This window comes from Nomascus leucogenys, chromosome 14, assembly GCF_006542625.1.
Source record: "Nomascus leucogenys isolate Asia chromosome 14, Asia_NLE_v1, whole genome shotgun sequence".
Lineage (NCBI taxonomy): Eukaryota > Metazoa > Chordata > Mammalia > Primates > Hylobatidae > Nomascus > Nomascus leucogenys.
The window spans coordinates 68,455,997-68,477,062 of record NC_044394.1 but is presented as its reverse complement, the minus strand read 5'-3'; the positions used below and the strand labels follow the sequence as shown (position 1 = coordinate 68,477,062).

General features: G+C 40.7%; 2 protein-coding genes across 2 annotated transcripts in view; one reads left to right on the top strand and one right to left on the bottom strand.

The window, feature by feature from the left end:
* The window catches only part of DNAH6 (dynein axonemal heavy chain 6), a 354,720-nt gene extending 343,741 nt beyond the window's left edge, over positions 1-10,979 (bottom strand). The window contains exon 1 of the mRNA XM_030828117.1: positions 10,891-10,979. The gene's annotated coding sequence lies outside the window, so the exon portion shown is untranslated. The remainder of the gene's footprint in view (positions 1-10,890) is intronic.
* Positions 10,980-11,076: 97 nt separating this feature from the next.
* Positions 11,077-21,066, top strand: part of SUCLG1 (succinate-CoA ligase alpha subunit) — a 36,104-nt gene continuing 26,114 nt past the window's right edge. Inside the window, exons 1-2 of the mRNA XM_030827267.1 lie at positions 11,077-11,388; positions 20,816-20,919. Coding sequence (XP_030683127.1) covers positions 11,292-11,388; positions 20,816-20,919 — 201 coding nt within the window. The 5' untranslated portion in view covers positions 11,077-11,291. The remainder of the gene's footprint in view (positions 11,389-20,815; positions 20,920-21,066) is intronic.

The following is a 21,066-nucleotide window of genomic DNA, read 5'->3' as shown; positions in this document are numbered from 1 at the left end:
TCTCAGGGCTGCTCTGTCTGTGGAGGAGCCATTCTTTTATTCCTTTACTTTCTTAATAAACTTGCTTTCACTTTGCACTGTGGACTCGCCCTGAATTATTTTGCGTGCAAGATCCAAGAACCCTCTCTTGGGGTCTGGATTGGGACTTTTGTCCTGTAACATATTTCTGGCAGCCCATAGGGGACTATAGTGCAGAAAGCCTGACCCAGTGACTACCTTTGGGTAAGTGTTGGTGTCCTGTAACATATTTCTGGCGAACCATGGAAGGGATGATACTGAAGAGACCCCCAACTCATAGGAAAATCATCTGCATGCACCGATTGGCTGACTTTGGGTAAGTGGAGTGCATATACTCAGGTAAAGAATGGGATTGGGTTAGAGGCCCAACTTAGGAGAGTTAATGTTTCTCCTTAAGACAGAGAGGGTTAGAGGCCCCTCTTAATAAAAGGCAAGGATGCTTGACCAACCTTGGGTTAAAGGCTCAACTTACGAGGGTTAGGGTCCCTTCTAAGATTTAGGGGGTTAGAGGCCCCACTTGGTAAAGTATCTCTTGGCTAAGTACAGGTTTGGCACTATAGGATGCTAAATGCTATTCTCTTTGGAATAATCTGCCTTGCATGCTTTGCTGTTGGCTGTGGGTGACAGGGTTAGGCAGGTACAGGATTGTGGTACATGGGGAGCTTTTTCCTCCCTAAAAGGAGAAATTTGAGAGCTGATGGGACTGCTGGAAAAGATCCCTTTGTTACCGACAAGTGGCCAACTGTACTTTTCATTGTTAGCTGCAATGAGTGGGTCTTTTCTCTGGCCTCCCTAAGCGCTTCACCTTCCCCACCCTGCCACAGGCAATACTTTACTTCTCTACTTTTCTTTTCCTATCTTTTCTGTTACTCAGGGCAACCATCTTGCCCGGAGACCACATGTTGAAACTCCAAGTCAGAGGTTGGATTAAAGATGACGGGGCCCATCTAGGGGCAAATTTAAGCCTTGCCAGTTTGATAATGGGTGCTAAGCAGAGTGGCTAATGTCTATGTTTTATCACATGTATTTTGCTTTGGCCAGAAACAAAAAAAATAATTTTCCTTTATGATGTGGCTTGGCCCCCAGGGTGATGGTGCTGCAAGCTGGATCACTAGGGACACTCAGGGAAAGGGAACCCAGAAGCCTGGCATGCTGGCAAAAGGGTAAGAATTTCTTACCAGTCAGATTTCTGGCTTCTCTCTCTCTGTGCAAACAGTTGAATGAATGGGAAAAAAAATCAGTGTTTATCTCCTCTGTAAAATTTTGATTAATGAGAAAAAGAATTCTAAGGCTAGTCTTAAGCTGGTATATTTTGTGCTATGAATTTGTTTTTCTGTGTCAAGGGGTACTTTAGGATAAAACCTGGGCTTAGAACACCTGTAAGCCCACTTTTCAAGACAACCCAACAAGCTGGTCAGTAACAAACTTGGCTGCAGGTCCCTGAAACAAACAAAAAAACTGGATGAAGTCTCCACCTCGTTATATGTCCTTGGAAGCTTGACCTTTTAACCATGTGGTGGTACTTTCTCTTGGTCTCTGCCTTCCAGGTAACAGAAATTTTAGGGTTCATGTCATAGTTAGCTCTAAAAAATTATATTAAATTATAATAAATTATAATAAAAATTATATTAAATATATTAAATAGTTTTGCAAACTCAAAATTAATGACCCTAGACTTCTTCTAGGAAAGGAAGTGGAGAGTGCCCCATGCTGTAGCTCACTAGCCAAGGTTTTGCACTTTCACAGTGGCAGTCCAGGTTTGATTCCCCACCTACGAAGTAAGTAATCTTTGGTTTAATATATGCATGACCTTGTCTATTCTCTTCTCCTCCCTGTAGTGTCTTAAATTTTCTTTTCTCTAAGCACCTGGGAGGTTATCTTTGGTAAAGTTCAAAAGCCAGAAATATCAGCCATTTGGCATAAGAAATTCTAAAAGGGCTTTATTAAAGAGTGCTATGGTTAAAATCAGTTTAGTTAAAAACAGATATTCAAGCTCTAACAGCCTGAACTCCTTGGGATAAATAGGAGGCACCACAGACCCTTTCCTGGCCCTGTTCTTCCAAGGGCTCCACCCTAAAGCTAGTAATCCAATTAAGAAACTTAAAAACCTGCAAATGAAAAATCTTACAACTACTGTAGTAATCTTCTTCTTTGTGTGTAGCTATATATGTGTTATGTGTAATGTTTATATAAAAGAGTTCTAATTAATTGGCTTAAATAAAAATAAGCACTTAAATATTCTGAAAGTTAAATAAAAACTAATGCTTTTTAGTTCAGGTAACTTTAGTAATCTTTGGGAAATAAAAACAGCTTTAAAAATTATTGATAAAATAAAAACATTTAGTCTAAATTACACAGGTCAGATATTAAGTTTGCTAAATGCTTTAAGGTCATATAAACCACCTCTCTAACTTTTAAAATGTGTTCAATTTATTAAAAATTATTGATAAAATAAAAACATTTAGTCTAAATTATGCAGGTCAGATTAAGTGTGCTAAATGCTTTAAGGTCATATAAACCACCTCTTTAACTTTTAAAAAGTGTTCAATTTATTAAAAATTATTGATAAAATAAAAACAGTCTAAATTATGCAGGTCAGATTAAGTGTGCTAAATGCTTTAAGGTCATAAACCACCTCTTTAACTTTTAAAAATTGTTCAATTTACCTACCTTAAAGCCATTAGATTCTAGATACAGCCTGGGGACACGTGGAATTAGCCATGCCCCCTAGCTACACAAAGATTATAAATACAGAGATTTTATATAAGAAAGGATCTCATATGTTAAATTCTTGTCCTAAAGTAAAATGACTGGTTGTTTAAAAGGAGGGATGTTTAGGGAAAGTCAGAAAGTCCAAGAATGTCTCAGATGGTCTGTGTAAGTCATGAAACAGTTTATGCAAGAAATGTTGTACAATTCAAAGGTTGTTAGACCTCCTAAATGCCTCATAAAATGCCACTATGACTCTTACTATACAACTTGCTTGCTTAAGTAAGGTACGGCCTTGGGACATGTGGAGTTAGCCTCCTAGCTATGCTGGAGTCAGCTCTTATCTGCACTTCCGCCTGTTGTCTCCTAGGCTAGGCTCTTGAACTTGCCAAGGTTTTCATCAAAAATAAAAGTTGCTAAGCATTAACATTGTAACATGTAATTGAGACTCTTGAAGAAACAGTTTTACATGTAAGATGTGTAAGAAAAGTAAAATGTGTTTATGGTAAAAAAAAAAAAAGATTGTAAGAAGGCATGGGAATGTGGATTTTTCTTGCCTAGATTAAAGGATTAAAGGATTGTTTTAAGTTAGGATAAATCTGAAGATTTATGCAAGTTGTGAAAGTTTTGTGAAAAATTAATTGTAAAAGAGATTCTGTGTGAACACACTGGCTAAAGTTAAAGGGTATTCAGTTTTTCTGCAAACTGAACATTGGAACAAATGCAAACCAGGTTTTTCTTAGAGCAAAAACCTGCTTATGATCTGCTCTTTAACAAAAATTTGTAAAATGGTGTTTGGTTTTCTTTGGGCTGTATTTGTATAAATGTGTTATTGGTATATGTGTTCCAAAACTATGGGAAACTCCTATAATTTTGATATGACTTAGTGTACATTATCAGTAATGATTACAATTGTTGTTTTGAATTATTGTATGCCACAGAGGTAACCAAATTTCTTTGTCAATCGTGTTTTTAACTGTGGCTATCCTAAGACGTTTTGTCATCCACAAACAATTGTTACCTTGTTTTAATCCTCTTTAGAAGTTGGTTTATAATCAATTATAGAACTCTAACTGGTATTCTTAAATGCAGGTTTTCTGGTAACTGGAGACTGTGACATCAGAATAGAGGAAAACATTTTCAGAACTCTCATAGAGAGCTATAATGTTCATAACTATCAAACAGAAGTTAACCACATGGACTAAGCTGAAGAAGCCTAATCTTTTTAACTTTGCTTAAAATGCTGCTGATCCTTTGTTTTGCTTTTCAGAATCAAGGAAACTTTTTTTTTGAGCTATTTACAGGTTTTAGCAATTGAGTAGAGTATGCTGCTGTGAACAAAATTTGCAGCATATTTGTTTCTCTCTACCTGATTTCTCCAAAATTTGGAAACTGAGAGTATTCTTAATTTATAGCAATATAGTTATTTGCATAAGTGCAATAAGAATCTGTTTTCTTTTGTAACAGGACACAATTGGAGAAATTGATTATTTTACCAAGGCTTTGACTGGAATGGTGTGCTTTCCTTTAAGGAATCAAACTTGACTTGTAGAGCCAATAAAAGCCCTTGGGGAACTGGCCTCATACCTTGCCTACACAGTCCCTGTACAGGGTTTCTGGCCTGTGAGTAAAGAAGTTAAGTAAAGAATGGTAAGTAAAGAATGCCACGTTCTCACAGGTCCAGGAGCCCCAGGTTATCTTGGGACCTCAAAAGGACAGAAATTTACCCAACTCATAGGTATTTGAGGATACAAACCTGTGGCAGGGCTTGGCTTTAAAAAAGTCTTATCTGAGATTGTTCTATGGAAGAGAGTTCCATCAAAGCCAACTTAAAAAGAGCTTACATGAAAAATAATTATTCTTGCTGTACTTTATACAAATAATCAGGCCAAGTATAATAAAACAAATTGGTCTTACCATGCTTTGTCTTTAGTAAAAATTGGAATTATTAGATTCTAGTCTTATCAATTGTTTTTAAGTTTGTCTCTGCAATTTAGGCTAACCCTGCTTATTCCTGTGAAACAACTAGTAATCTCTGACTGCTACTCAGAAGAAACAAGAGAGTTGGGTAATGTAAACATCTGGATCAATACTCTAATCCTGGGCACATATTGGAATCATCTAGCAACCCCGTATCAGCTTGGTTCCAACAATTCAATTGCCCAGTTCATGGAAAGCTTTCTAATTTAGTTTTCTTGGAATAACTTTACTTGTTTACCCTTTTGGAATATATTGCTGTTATACTCTTTGTGTGGGAATACAGGACAAGCTTACTGAATATTTTTGGTTGTTGTTTGTTTTTTTTTTTTTTGAGATGGAGTCTCACTCTGTCACCCAGGCTGGAGTGCAGTGGCACAATCTCGGCTCACTGCAAGCTCCGCCTCCTGGGTTCACGCCATTCTCCTGCCTCAGTCTCCCAAGTAGCTGGGACTACAGGTGCCCACCACCACACCCGGCTAATTTTTTGTATTTTTAGTAGAGACGGGGTTTCACCGTGTTAGCCAGGATGGTCTTGATCTCCTGACCTCGTGATCTGCCCACCTCAGCCTCCCAAAGTGCTGGGATTACAGGTGTGAGCCACCGCGCCTGGCCTGAATGTTTTCTTAAATTAAACACTTACTAATCTTCCAGATATCACCTTTTGTCAAAACTCAAGCATTATGAATGGACCTTACCATACTGAGGCTTTCTCACTGAGCTCCTCTCTACCTTGAATGCAAGAGACCCTCATAGTTAGGCAGGAATATCATCGCCTCATTCAGCCTTAAGAAGTTAGAGAATACGGATCTTTGCCCCTCTACAACCCTTAGGATTAAGGGTTCTCTTATAAAAGTGGGGGGCGGGGGGAATGTCAGAGGCATGTGAACCAGAGCAATTCCATCTTAAATAAGAGCTGGGTAAAATGAGGCTGAAACCTACTGTGCTGCACTCCCAGACAGTTAAGGCATTCTAAGTTACAGGATGAGATAGGAGGTCAGCACAAAATACAGGTCATAAAGGCCTTGCTGATCAGTTTGCAGTAGAGGATCTAGCCAAAACCCACCAAAACCAAAATGGCGACCAGAGTGACCTCTGGTCATTCTCACTACTACACTCCCACCAGTGCCATGTCAGTTTACAAATGCCACGGCAATATCAGGAAGTTACCCTATATGGTCTAAAAAGGGGAGATATGAACAATCTATCCCTTGTTTAGCATATCATGAAGAAATAACCATAAAAATGGGCAACCAGCAGCCCCCGGGGCTGCTCTGTTTATGGAGTAGCCATTCTTTTATTCCTTTACTTTCTTAATAAACTTGCTTTCACTTTGCACTGTGGACTCGCCCTGAATTCTTTCTTGCATGAGATCTAAGAACCCTCTCTTGGGATCTGGATCAGGACCATTGTCTTGTAACAAGTCCACAAAGCTGGAACTTCTTGGGGAGTAGGAGAGACAGAGCAAGACAAGCAAGAGTGCATGTCAGAGCAAGGATGCAAACTGGTGGCAAGATGCAGCTAAATGTTAAGTTTTGGCGAGCGGGGATGTTTCTCGTAGCCCACGGAGGCTGAAAGGTTCTCATATGCCTGAGAAGAGCCCAGAGATAGCTGACAGAACCAGAGCAAAACAGGCCTTCAAAGTAGGAGTAAATGATGATGCAGCAGTAGCTTGGACCACAACTAAGGACCAGATCGAAGGATGTATTTATCAGGAGATGCCGGCACAGACAGAAGACAAAATACTCCTTACACTACATCCACCTCACCCTAGCATCACTCCAGGAATTTAGACAAAACTCTGGTGAAAGGAAAAGAATCTGACATTCTGGTAGAATGGGGGGGTCACATAAAATCAAGGAAAGATATAGAACTATAATTGCTTTTCAACATAAAGAGCCAAAATTTATCGAATAGGCAGAAAACTCCAAATCTTGGTCAACTCTTCTCCCTTCTGCTCTGACTGGATTCTACACGAGGGACTATAATGAATTTATTTCATTAAAAACAATGCAAATGAAAAAAATGCAAATGAGAGACTTTGCTCCAACAGACTGAAACTCATTAGTTAGCTCAGTTTTGTCAAGATTCTTGGTTGCAGAAAAGATACCCCCTGGAGGTGCTACTCTAGACACCAGCCACCCAGACTGCTGAGTCTCCTGACTCAGCACATACCTCTAATTGTCCCTGTTTATTCACACATTAGTGAGAACATGGAAGGGTGGGGCAGGGGGAATGGATATATGTATATGCTTGAATACACACACAAAAAAAGCTCTGGAAGGATACACAAGAAACTGGATAGTACTGGCTTCCCCTTGGGAGAAGCGGGTGGTGGGGAGACTAGAAGATTTCTCACTGCTTATATTTTAATATTTATTGTACCTTTTGAATTTTGATTCATGGTAATAAATTACCTATTTCAAAAACCAACAACTAAAGGTTCCATCCAATCCAATTAAAAACTTCAAACTCATACCTAATTTAAAGCTCCTCCCTCCCTCCCAGGTCTGGCATGATCTGTGGCTCCACAACCTGCAGCTGGGAAGGAAGGGGCTGAGGTCTGTTTCTCCCTCTTCTTTTACTCCTCCTCCCTTCCCACCCTTGCTGTATGTTCCTGCAGTGGTGGGGTTTGGTTTGCATACAAACTCTTAGATGGTGTTATTTGTAGTTCTCTCCTGATGTTCTATTCTCTCTTTGGAATGCTGGCTCTTTCTGAGCACTTCATGGATTTTTCAGAAACTCCTCTCCCACTGCCCTGCACAGTATCCTGATGTGAGTTAGGTACTCTTTGGCTGGCCTCCTTGTAACTCTTCCTGCCTTCCTCTTCCCTCTGGGGGTTTTGTACAGTTTTATGCTAGGGTTCCTTGCCTCAGAGGATGGCATGTCTCTTAGGGGGAAGTTCAACTTTCTTTCTTGGCATGCATTTTACTCACAGGAATATTAACAACATCTTGATACACCAAATATTGCCCTGCCTGCTGATGAGGACTGCTCCAGCTAGCTTCCTGCCGTTGCAATTCTCTAGGAAGGAGGCAGACACAGCCTTAACAGTTAGGCCTGCCTTCCAAATTCAAGTTTCCTCAAGCATTCTCTGACCAAGACCTATCTAGCTAACTAAGGTGGGCTCATGAATTTCTGCAGTTCTGTAGGGATTTATCCTGAGATTTAATACCAGTAATGTTTTGGTAAGAAGCCCTCACCCACAAACTTGGCTGGGAGTGGAAGGAAACAAGAACATTAAACTGCCAACTCTAGACTAGGAAGCATCAATCCCCTTGTTAATCCAAAATATCTGAGACAGGTCTCAGTCAATTTAGAAAATTTATTTTGCCAAAAGGTTAAGGATGCACCCGTGACTCAGGAAGTCTGGACGACAGGTGCCCAAGGTGGTTGGGGGGACAGCTTGCTTTTATACATTTTAGGAAGGCATGACATATCAATCAATATTTGTAAGATGTACATTGGTCCATCCAGTAAGGCAGGGACTTCCTGGTAAGAAGTAGATAAGAGACAAAAGGTTGCATTCTTTTGAGTCCTTGATCAGCCTTCCAATGAATACACAATTTAGTCTGGCTCAGTGAATCTGCATTTTTACATAAACAATAGGGCAGAGGGAGCAATCAGATATGCATCTGTCTCAGGTGAGCTTCAGAGGGATGTCTGAGTTCTGCCTGTCCTTTATCCACAAGGAATTTCCGGTGGGCAAATTGTGAGGGAGGTATGTAGCTTATTATCTTTGTAGCTATATTATTTAGGAATAAAATGAGAGGTAGGTTTGCCTCATGCAGTTCCCAGCTGGACTTTTCTCTTAGCTTGATGACTTTGGGGTCCCAAGATTTATTTTCCTTTCACACCCTCATACAATGAATTCTAGTCTTTTGCTTATCTGAGCTGCTGGGATGTGGGGGTGATAATTCAAAGACAAGTTTGGCCACCTCCTATCAAACTTCAGAGAGAAGTAGCTCCTAGATGCCCTCCTTATGGATGTGGAGGTAAGGCTTGTTGTCTTCAGCTTTAGAGCTTTAGACAAAGTTTTGAGACAAATAAAAATATCCTATTCTAATTTGCTTACTCACTTTAGTTAAAACCTTTAAAACATGATCCTGCCATGTAAAAAAGACAGTTCTTTAATGATAATAACTACCATTATTGAATATTTGGTACAAGGTGATACCAAATATACTAAATGTATTAAATATTCACAACATTATAGTAGCTTTATATACTAAATGTATTAAATGTTCACAACACTCTTATGAAATAGGGAGTTTCATACCCATCTCAGTAATAAAACCTGAAACCCAGAGGTCACGTAGCCAGTGGCAGAGTTGGAATTTGAACCCAGACCTGTCTGATTCCCAAACTCAATCTGCATATAAAGATGAGTGGTATGGTATTGACTAGTGTAGTTGTCCCCTACCTATGAGCTACAGAATTGAGGTAGGGGTGTTCCCGGACCAAACTGAGGGTTGGGCTGCTATTTTCTGTGGCCCAATAATGAGATGTAGATGAACTGGGGAGGAAGAGAGTTTTTATTTCTGCAACCGGTTACAGGGAGAAGGCCTGGAAATTATCACCAGACCAACTCAAAATTACAGTTTTCCAGAGCTTATGTACCTTCTAAGCTATATGTTTACGTGTAAGTGTGCATTTATCTAAAGACATAAGTGATTAACTTCTTTTAATCTATAACTAAGGTCTGAGTACTGAAGACCTTCCTCTGAAGCCTCAGTAAATTTACTTAATCTACATGGGTTTAGGTGCTGGGGTGATTACCCTTATCTTGTCCCCTGCTAAATCACAGAGGTTTGGAGAGTTCCTTCAGACCTCCAATAAACTTGTTTGTGGAGGCTTGGGGAGTTTCTTCAGACCCCCAATAAAACTTGTTTAATCCTAAATGGGTCCTATTAAGAATTCCTTCATTAATTTGTCATGCTTTAAGGCCCAGGAAAGGCCTAGGCAAAACCCTTGGTGGGCTTTTGTTACACCCCAGCCTTTGTATAAGGGCACTGGTTTTTAATATTTAACTTAACCACTCAGTCAGTACTGAAACATTGTTATGGAGGCCTGCGTTAGTGAGACCTGGTCTGCCATGGGGGTGCAGTTACTACAAGAGGTCAAAATATCCTAAAGTCCATCAAACATTGCCTGTGGATCCAAAAAATAATCCATATACTACTATTTCTCCTATATATATCAATTCAATTCAACAATGAGTTATTTGTGTAAGGCATTGTTCTAGGTGCTGGGGATACTTCAGGATACAAAACAAACGAAAATCCCCGTCTTCATGGAAATACAAATTTTCATTAAAAGTGTACTGAAATTATATTTTTGTCATCATGCATTTTATCAATTAAATGAAACTAAACATATAACTTATCAAGCGACAGCTCAGGAAGAATTTTGCTATTTAAAATAGCAAGGGATTTTTCTATTTATTTGCTATAAAAATGTCCAATTTGTTATAATGGATATATCTGGAAACCACTGATACTATTTTACTCTGAGGAATTTAATTATCACAAGAACATGATCCATGAGGGAGGAGTTTATGTGCAGTGAAGTCCAACCTGATAATGACAATATTTGGATCATAAAGGAAGTATTGGGCAATCTCCTCCGGTAATCCCACTCATCCATCCCACAGCTCAGTGCCAATTATAATGACTACCTAAGTAAATTAGGATTGCAATTTTATTGACAATTCTGATGAGGAATCTCAGGAGCACGATTTTCGGCAGAGACGCAGATTACTTCATCTCGTTTACCTTTTGACTCGGACTCTCCGAGGCTCCTTCTAAAGCTGTTACAGAAGAGGGAACTGTTTGTCCAGTCAGGGAGCAAAGTCACATTTGACCCCGAATTTCAGCTCTTAGGATCCCCAGGGAATGAACACTCACGCACTTAGTACTAGTCAAAGACTGCATGATTATTTAACTAAAAAATTCACATTCCAAGAAATTAACTGTCAGTAAGATAGGTTTTGGTCTTTCTCATCACGTCTTTCCCTTCACAGGCCACCAGTGCCAGTTCGAATTCCCGTCCCCAACGGCAACCCTTCCGGGTCCAGGCACAGGTACGCGGTGAGAAATATTATTCTCTAATAGCAAACGAGGAAAACGAAGGGGGGAGGAGATGGGCCTGGGATAAAAAGTTCTGGCACTGCTCTTCGCACCTCACCTCGCTGTTTCTTCCCTCCTAGTCTTCAAGTCCCTTGTCTCCCCGGTTTCACTGCCGCTCTCCCCTCGCTCCCTTCCCGCAGCCTCACTCAAAAGCTACGAGCCAGTCGCAGCCGTTAGACTACATTGCCCACAATGCCATGCGCCGGCCAGTCTCGCGTGGGGTTTTCCCTCAGCTGCTGTTATAATTAATGTTAATCAAACCCACACTTCTAGGAAGGAGCCGAGCTATTATCTGCCTCTCCGATAGGATGCCTCTTTGTCTTCACCTGCCATTCCCGCTGTTCCGTGAAGAATCCTCTGTAAAGGGAAATTTGTTCAGGCGACTGCTGTGGCCACCCTCCGCCTCCTCCGGCCTCTGCCCCTGTGAGGTCCCCGGGGGCCTGGGAGTGTCATTGGCGGATGACCGCAACCCTTGCCGCTGCCGCTGACATCGCTACCATGGTCTCCGGCAGCAGCGGCCTCGCCGCCGCCCGTCTCCTGTCGCGCAGCTTCCTCTGTGAGTCCAGCCAGTACTGTCTTCCTGGCGCCCGCGGGTTCTTGGCCCCGCCCGACCCAACGTCCTGGCCCAGGCCGCGGCTGGGCCCTCAGGGCTGGACCTCGGCGGGGGCCTGGGAGCCGCTTGGGATTCCGGCTTCGAGTCGGGGACCCCTACGGTGGAAGGAGCTTTGCTGGATACGTGGGGCGGGGGGCATGACTTAGGCCGCTGGCAGATGGGGATATTGGGTGGCTGAGCCAGGATTCGGGTCTGGGAGCCCTGCAAATTTGGAAGCTTGCTCTCGGGCCCGCGGTGACAAGTGACAGGGTGGGGGTGGCGTCTAGACTGGCCTTATTTGGAGTTGGGGGTGAAGAGGTCCAAGGTGAACTTGGTGGGGAAGGTAAGGGTCTGGGTTGAGAGGTAGGGGAAGAGTGTCTCAGTAGGAAGTTGGGGGATGAGGCTGACCGTAGTACGGCAAGGTCCTGCACTTCGAATTCCCCCTCCGCAGGATTGTATGTCAGGGGAAAGATGGTTTCTGTACACAGAGTGGGTCGGCATAGCCGCATAGACTCCTAGAAGCTTATGGTTGGCTGGGACCTAAACCAGCTTATTTTCAGTGTCTCCATCAGGCGGTTTGTGGACACATCAGTTCCCGAAAACTTAGCACCCAAGGTTGCTAGTCTTTGAGACACGCTGACTATGGAAAATTATTGCCATATTCAAAGTCTCTGTGCTTGTCAGGTTATAGTAGAAAGAAACTTTGGAATCAGCCACATCAGGGTTTGAAGTCTGGCTAGTCCCTTTTCAGTCTGTGTAATAACCCTGGACACTTTTCTTAATCTGTTTTTCAATGTTTCCAATCACATGAAAATATTAACACATTTTAAGGGGCCTGAAGCACCATCACTTGTAAGGTGGACCATTATTTTGTTTACCAGTAACAATGAAAAACGATTGCTTATTAAAATTGTGACACACCAGTGGTTGTCACATGAATCTTGGTTTTTTAAAAAGTGAAAAAAAAAAGTGCATTTTAGCAATGATGTTGTACAGGATGATCTGGGTTCACTGCAGAATAAGTGGAGCAATTTATATAAAGCATCTCTTACGTAATAAACACTCAAAGTTAGTTTTCTTTTTCCGCTTTGCTCGTAATTCTGCTTGTACTGAATATTTTATGAGACTTAATTCCATTCTTGAGAAGATTACATTCTAAAAGTGTACATTGATGAGTGTGCACTCAGTAGCTAACACTTAGTTGCCAATCACTTGAGGACAAAGGTCTGGCTAGATAACGTTAGCAAGTATGAAATAGTTGGTTTGTTTGGTAAAGCTTTCTGGAGATTCTTGAGAGTGTTGTAGGCAGAAGGACAAAAAGAATTCATTATCCCCAGTAATCACTCAGGTCAATAGAGTTTGAGCACCAAGAATGAAGTATATTGGATATGGTTTTAAACCAGCTTAATTTGAATAGATAGTGGGTTAGAATGTAGAAGATCAGATGTGCAGCACAGCCACTGTAGTGGGAAACCCCAGGAAGAAGTTGCCCACCTGTGTCTTTTGCTTCTGTGGTCTTGCTAGTCTGAGGTTCTGAAAGATACTAGCCTTAGTTAGATCTGCTGTCTAGAAAAATCTAGAGAATAAAGGAAGAGTGTCTAAAAGATCTAGTTCCTTACTCCACCCTTAGCAGTACTCTCAATCCTCTTCCCACAGAAATGGAAGTTTGTTCTTCCTAGACTCCCAGGATCATTTGGCCCTAGAGTGACCATCTGGTTTAGTTTTGTTACTGGAGTGGGCTTGAACTATTCAAGTCATGTGATTAACTTGTTATTAAGGGTCTGAGATCTAAACCAAGATGTATTCTATATTAAGAGGGGTTACAGACAACAATGCTTAATGTGTAAACACCCCTGAATTCACAAAACTCTTAACTCCTCTTTCCCATGCCACATTTCCGAGCCCATTTTCACTCCCACTAGAAAAATAGCCGCTACAACATCACCTTGCAAACTTTTTTTTTAAAGGGGCCAGAAATTATTTAGTCTGTGAAGCTAATAGAGCTACAGATGTTAGGGGATTTTGTTCCTTCTGTTAAGTTTCAACTTATGGTACATTACTTGCTGAAGGTCATAGTGTTGCAATATTGATTAGAGTTAACAGCAACAGAAAAAACTCAAATGAACACTGGTAGATGCCTCCCAGAGCCCTGTTTTATAGCTTATGAAAAAAGGAAAAGTGGCCTGGCACGGTGGCTCATGCCTGTAATCCCAGCACTTTGGGAAGCTGAGGCGGGTGAATCACAAGGTCAGGAGTTCAAGACCAGCCTGGCCAAGATGGTGAAACCCCGTCTCTACTAAAAATACAAAAATTAGCCGCGTGTGGTGGCAGGCGACTGTAATCACAGCTACTTGGGAGGCTGAGGCAGGAGAATTGCTTGAACCTGGGAGGTGGAGCTTGGAGTGAGCAGAGATCGTGCCACTGTACTCCAGCCTGGGCAACAGAGTGAGACTCTGTCTCAAAAAAAGAGAAAAAAGGAAAAAGATCCAGTTGAAGTGGTGAGAGAAAATACAATGAAAAATGAGAAAGATTTCTTCCATGAGAAAGTTTAAGGATTTCATAAGCACCCTTGAAGTTGAAATAGTGAAGTTTTAAGAGAAGCATAAAGTAATGCAAGGCCTTTTTAAAACTAGTCGGTAGTTTCTGTAACTTGAATCTTTTAGAATAAATAGGGAATAAGAGCCAGTAGTTTTGAACCTCAGAATTTTGGTATTTTAATGCCAGAAAGTAAACCTTAAAACCCAACTGGTCCCATACCTTTATACGGCAGATGAGGAAATCCCAAAAGTTTCCAGCGTGTATCGGAAGTGATACTAGTACCCAGGTCTTCTGACTCTGCAGTATCCTTTCCACCAGCATGTACCATGTGATAACTTAAGCTTTTTTCGAAGCTCTGATTTTTTTTTTTGGCAGTCTCAGTGATGTGTTGAGAAGGTGACTATCCTGCTCAAAGGTGTTGCCTTCCTTTTCCCCGTGTTTGCCAAGTGCGTAGGCCTGTTTTTAGAATCAGAGATGCATTTAAAGTGTAGTTTGGAAAAGGAGATCCTCAACAGTGATGTTGTGGATACTAGTATCTGTTGCCACTGCATCTAACAACCAAATCTTTACTTCAGAAATACAAAATAGCTTTGATTCAGATGTACCAATGTAGCCATGAGAAAGTGATTTGATTTTCTGACATCAAATTTGTTTTTACATAGAATTGTAATTGGGAATATTAAAAATAATTTCTCTTAAGTACAGGGCAACAATTTCATTTCATCAAGGGACTGGCATACCATAGACCCACATTTTTTTTTTTTTTGAGACGGAGTCTCGCTCTGTCACCCAGGCTGGAGTGCAGTGGCGTGATCTCGGCTCACTGCAAGCTCCGCCTCCCAAGTTCAAGCCGTTCTCCTGCCTCAGCCTCCCGAGTAGCTGGGACTACAGGCACCCGCCACCACGCCTGGCTAATTTTTTTGTATTTTTAGTAGAGATGGGGTTTCACTGTGTTAGCCAGGATGGTCTCGATCTCCTGACCTCGTGATCCACCCGCCTCAGCCTCCCAAAGTGCTGGGATTACAGGCACGATAGACCCACATGTTTTTACATTATGACATTTCTTACATTAGGATGTGTCTTATTATTGATATATGTGTTTTTTTTTTGAGACAGAGTTTTGCTCTTGTTGCTCAGGCTGGAGTGCAATGGCACAGTCTCAGCTCACCGCATCCTCTACCTCCCGGGTTCAAGCAATTCTCCTGCCTCAGCCTCCCGAGTAGCTGGCATTACAGGCACATGCCACCATGCCTGGCTAATTTTGTATTTTTAGTAGAGACGGGGTTTCTCCATGTTGGTCAGGCTGGTGTCAAACTCCTGACCTCAGGTGATCCGCCCGCCTCATTTTTTCTTTTTTACCAGTAATTGATAGTACTTCTTAAAAATCAATGGTGTTTTATATTTGGTGAAATATGGTACTTAACAGCTTATTAAACTTCACTTGTAAGTCAATATTAAATGAATATATAATTTAACATTTGAATAGTGGGTTGTTTGGAGTTTAGGGGTAAGTGGCTGCTAGCTACTCTGCTATATTATAAGGTCCTGTAGGTGTAGACTGCAATAGCCTGTGTCTGACATATGCATAATACATATAGTAAATAAGTGTACATTTGTTAAATTCATGAGTACGTGCATGAGTAAATGTTTACCAGGGACACAGTTTGAGAGGTGAGTTGAAGGAGTATTGAGTATTTCATAAATAGAGCCTCGGGTTAATGGTTAGGAGCATGGTACTGGTCATACAAGGCCCATGGTTTGAGTCCCTCCTGGGCAGGTGCTCTTTGACCATATATTGCCTCATTCATCCCACCAGCCATCTTATAAATGATGTGGTTACTATCTATGGTGAAGAGGACCAGTATGTGGCTGACAGGTACAAATCTATCACCCCCGTTGAAAACACATCTCTCTCAGATTACTCAGCCTCTTTCCTTCATTGTCTTTATTACAGTTTGTACTGTTGGTAGTTTTGTTTTTCTTTGTGCAATGTTTAGCTCTTTTACAGGGCAGGAAACTTCATGTGGGTGGGGCCTGAGCCTGTCTTGTTCACCTGTGAATCTCTAGCACCTGACAGATAGCCTGTCACAGTGAACATCTCAAAGCAGTTTGGTCTGCTCATTCTGCATCGGTAATAATAATGGTAATAAAATAGCTCTTAGGGATATAACACTTGCTGTATCCTAGGCACTGTTTTAAATGCTTTATACTATTACTAACTCATTTAATTCTCACATCAGCCTATGAAGTATATACTATTATTGTCCGTGTGTTATAGTGCGCCTTTACAAATGTATTATATGTTAAAAACTTAGAAGTATATTTATGCATACTGCACATTATATGTAGACATGGATTAGTATGTTTATAAATAAACATAAGATGTGCACAAGGACATGTAGAAAACATTTTTGGCCAGACTTATTTGATTTTAAAATATGAACTATTTTTTCTCTCTTTTTAGGGAAAGATTTGCCTTTGTGTTCATGTAGGGTTGTAAACCCAGTTTTGGGAGTGTACCAGACACTGTGCTACCTGGTGCCAATTTAAGGAGTAATATGAAATTACTCCCAGGGGCAGCTGTTATTCCACTTCTAGATGGGAAGACTAAGGCTAAGGGAGATCAAAAGGTATACTCTGGGTTACATGGCTGCTGAAAGGCAGAGCATAAACTCAAGACCAGTCCTGTCTGATTCCTGCGATGATGTTCTCAGCTGATCCTGGGATGCAGTCCCAAGGTTAAGCTGGACAATTTCTAAGAATCTGGAAAGAAGGAGGTGGCCTAGGATGTGGCAGCTACAGCATTCGCCATCAGAAATTATTCCTGGTGGCCAACCTCACCTTTCCTGCTCTAATATTTAATTTTAAATACTTACTTTCAGCTGGGCATGGTGGCTCATGCCTGTAATCCCAGAACTTTGGGAGGCCAAGGCAGGCAGATCACTTGAGGTCAGGAGTTTGAGACCAGCCTGGCCAACATGGTGAAACCCCATCTCTACTAAAAGTACAAAAAAATTAGCTGGGTGTAGTGCTGTAGTCCCAGATACTCAGGAGGCTGAGGCAGGAGAATCGCCTGAACCCAAGAGGTGGAGGTTGCAGTGAGCCGAGATCGTGCCACTGCACTCCAGCCTGGGCTACAGAGTAAAACTCCGTCTCAAAAAAAAAAAAATAATAATAATAATAATACTTATTTTCTTCTTATTAGTAAAGCTAGGCATCTCATCATATATGGATTTGCAGTTTGTCATCCATTGTGTTTCTTGTTCATGGCCTTTATCAGTTTTTCTCTTAGGCTTCGGGCTCCACTTTTTGTTGGCTCTTCATGTTGCTCACGTTAATTCCTTGCCTGTTAAATGTTATGAAAACACTTCCCTGGTCTGTCATTGCCTTTAACTCTGCCTATAGTGTGTTTTACTCTGCTTTCTTTTTTCCTGTAGGCAAAGATTCAATTTGTATTATTGCTTTTGTGTTTCATTTATTTAAAAAAATGTCAGCATGGCATTTGTACTGGATTAATGTAGCTTCGGGAACCGCCAGCAGCATTTTAGGGCTGAACTTCCATGCAGTCTCTATATGAATTTTAGGGAAACCTGTGATCTTTATATGTACAAAAATAGATATAGGGTTCTTTTCCCTCTTTCCTGATACGTGGGAGTTCAAGATTGACTTTTTCCAACTCACCGAAAAAGAGATGAACCTTATGGTGTTTAGCTTGGTATAAGTGTTTCTTTTGGAGACCCTGTTTCTTGTCCTGGAATTCAGTGAAATGTTTCCCATGCACCTATTGTGTGTAAGGCACTGCCATATACCATAGGAGACAAGATGAATAAGACATGGTCCTGACACTCATGGAGTTTACAGTTAGCAGTGTGAAAAGTATTTAGTTGGTACTTGAAATAATCTTGAAATAAATTTAAGCTTAGATAATTTCACTTAGAAATAATGTGATGAGAAGAGTAAGAATATGTGTGCACTCAGTAGTGTACTGTGTGATGGTGTTTATTGTATACCCACATGAAAGTGTTTGTAGCTTCTATTCTTGTTAATCTCAGATCCCTTTTAAAGTCCCCCAGTATATTCATGAATCATGTATATCATGTGAAGATATAGGAATTCTTGACTGTGTAATGTTTTATTGAAATGTTAATTTATACAGATTAATGTAAGTGAAATTCTCAGGAAGTTGAGGACATTAAATCTTTAATTGAAAGGTAAGAGATATTTGCAAGATGGTTGGGCCACCAATGTATGCCTTGTGTTATAAACTTCACTTTAGGAAGTCACTTACTCTAGTAATTTGGTGGCTTTGTCACCCTCCTCACCTCTTACACATTCATAGACTTCTCTACCTTGAATAGGTGTGGGGAGTTTATCTACCCCAAATGCCCAAGGCTTTTTTTTTTTTTTTTTTTTTATATAGTACTTCACACACCATGCAGTTATGGCCCACTTTTATATCAGTTCAGATAGATTGTGAATTATTTGAGGGCTGAGACGTCATTCATCACTTTATCCTTGACACCTGACATTATGGCTTGGTATAGGTGCTCCCAAATGTTGATTGAATCAATGAACGAACTGACATTTCAGTACGAGATGATAACCTTGTCTGGCATCATTCAGGTTTCTTGTCAGGATGGAATGTGATCCGGAATTTCATTTCCTTGCCATTGAATACATTTCTTGGATTTGCCTGAAACACGATAATAGTCTGTTAGTTCCAGCTTATCTAGAAGTGGGTCTGTATGAGCCCAGGCCTGGTGTGTAGATGGGGAGATCACACGTGCATGAGCGCACACACATCCATACCTTTGCATTAGAGGTTTCCCAAGATTTACTTAATTAGATGCTGTAGGCTCTCAGGGGCATTGCGCAGGCTAAGTAATACTAAAAGGCTAGGGGATTGGGAGGTGAGCTGCTGTTTATCACACTTCTGATACACTTTTTATGAGCACCAAAGATCGGATGTAAAATCTTGAGCTCCATAGAATTGATCCAGGAGATCTGGAGTTACTATGAGAAAGCAGAGATCTTCGTTGGTCTGTTATTGGAGCTGTGCTTTAGGGACACAGACAGACCTGCCTTTTCTCAGGGTGACTTCTGCTCCTGTGGAAGGAGAGGTGAATTGTCTGATCTTTGTTAAGTTAGTGAGTATAAGAGTACTTGTGCAGCACCAAACTTTACCTACAAAAAGTATTTTATATTAACAAGTAGGGACTCCAGATATCCTGATCATAACATCTGATCTTATAATCAAATCTTCTACCTTCTGGTCTGAAAACCTATGGTATGATATGATATGATATGAGCATTTATTGAAGATTCAATGGGAGGGACTGGTAAAGCCAATTCTTCCACTAGTCAGAAATTGTAGCAGGGTAGGAAAGGGTGTAGCTTCTACACAAATACCATGGTTGTAGGTGTTCAGCTGGGAGAAGTGGAAGCCAAGGGCGAGAATGGGTCTCGAGTGCAGCACTGGCGAGGGTGGGCTGTGCTGCACAGCTCGGTAGGGCCAGGGTCTCAGGCCGTAAATCCCTGCTGTGTCCACTGGCCTAGAGTCAGATGCTTAGCTGTGACTGCTGTGCCAGAACTTAACCTGCAAAGCCCATGGCCCCTTATTGAGCACAGTCTAGTCTGAGAAAGCTGTCTGTTACATAGCAGTTCTTTGTGTGTACCAAATATTATCCAGGTGGTAAGGGCTAAATCTGGGCCTGTCTCCTCCCTGGAGGTGTAAGGGATTCCATATACTTCCTCCAGAAGCAGATGTTGTTGCTCTTTCAGTTATGGAATGTGAGGTCAGCACTTAGGTGGGCATGAGGCAGTGATTTAAGGCAGAAAGCATGGAGTGGACTCTGGGCAAATATGTGACAGGTGTTCTTTTTTTTTCTTCAATAGAGATTACTCCTTATGTTCTTTTCTTGGGCTAGCTTCATGGGCTACCACAATGATAGGTAGAAGGCCTCGCTACTTTGAAAGGGCCAGGGATGGGCCACAGAGAAGTCAGGTTGTTAGTATTAATGGACATTTAGAAGGTAGCCCAAAATTTTAAGTCATCTATGTTCCTCCTACTGTTTTTTGAAATGTGGGGAGCTGGTTGTAGTAACTACTTAGATTTCTCAATTTCTCTTTTAGGTAGGTTGCTGCAATAACCTAGGGTTTTTTTTTTTTTTTTTTTTTTTTTTTTTTTCCCTAACAAGCTTTTTCCTGTCTTGTCTACTTTCCTATTTATTTTATTTTCCCTGTTTCTTTTATACATGAGTTCATATCAGAAGAGACTAAGTGATTTTGTATTGTATTTTAGATAAGTTTTATCCTATGACTTAACATTTAATATGTTGTTCTTACTAGAGAATGAGTTGCTGAGCGATTTTTACTTGTATTCCTGACAAAGTTTGCCTCTTAGCTTACCTATTTCAAGGTATTAGGCTTTAAAAATTTGGGTCAAGTGGAGAAACATGTGGCTGTTTAGTAAACATTGTTAATAGGGGTGACACTTTGTTTTCAGTCCCTGGATTTAATTTTAACCATTTATCTTTGAGCCCCAGTTTTTTTCTAGGAAATAAAAATGATAAACATTAGCTTTTTTTTTTTCCCTCAGTTCAGAAAAAACTACAAGATCATGGTTCTTGATAAAGAGGGGATCCTGGAGAATGCAACAATGTCTTTCTTGTCTGTTTTTCTAACTTATTTCTGTGGTCACTGTGTCTTATTTAAATGGTGGCATTTAGGTTTGCCGTGATCACAGGATAGCTCGTGCATTAAAGAATTTTTTTTGTGTGATCAGGTTGAATTATTGTTCAAAAGTTTAGAAAAATTATAATGTCCTTTTTTTTTTTTTTTTTTTACCTCTTAGTGCCACAGAATGGAATTCGGCATTGTTCCTATACAGCTTCTCGGAAACATCTCTATGTTGATAAAAATACAAAGATTATTTGCCAGGGTTTCACTGGCAAACAGGTATGTATATCTAGATTTTTATTTTCAAATGTAGACTAGAGATATAACAAATTATTTTTTTATTTTTAATATCACAAAAATAACACGTGATTGTTGCAGAAAAATATACTGTACAGCAATGGGGTTGTATTTCAGGAGGAGGTTAGT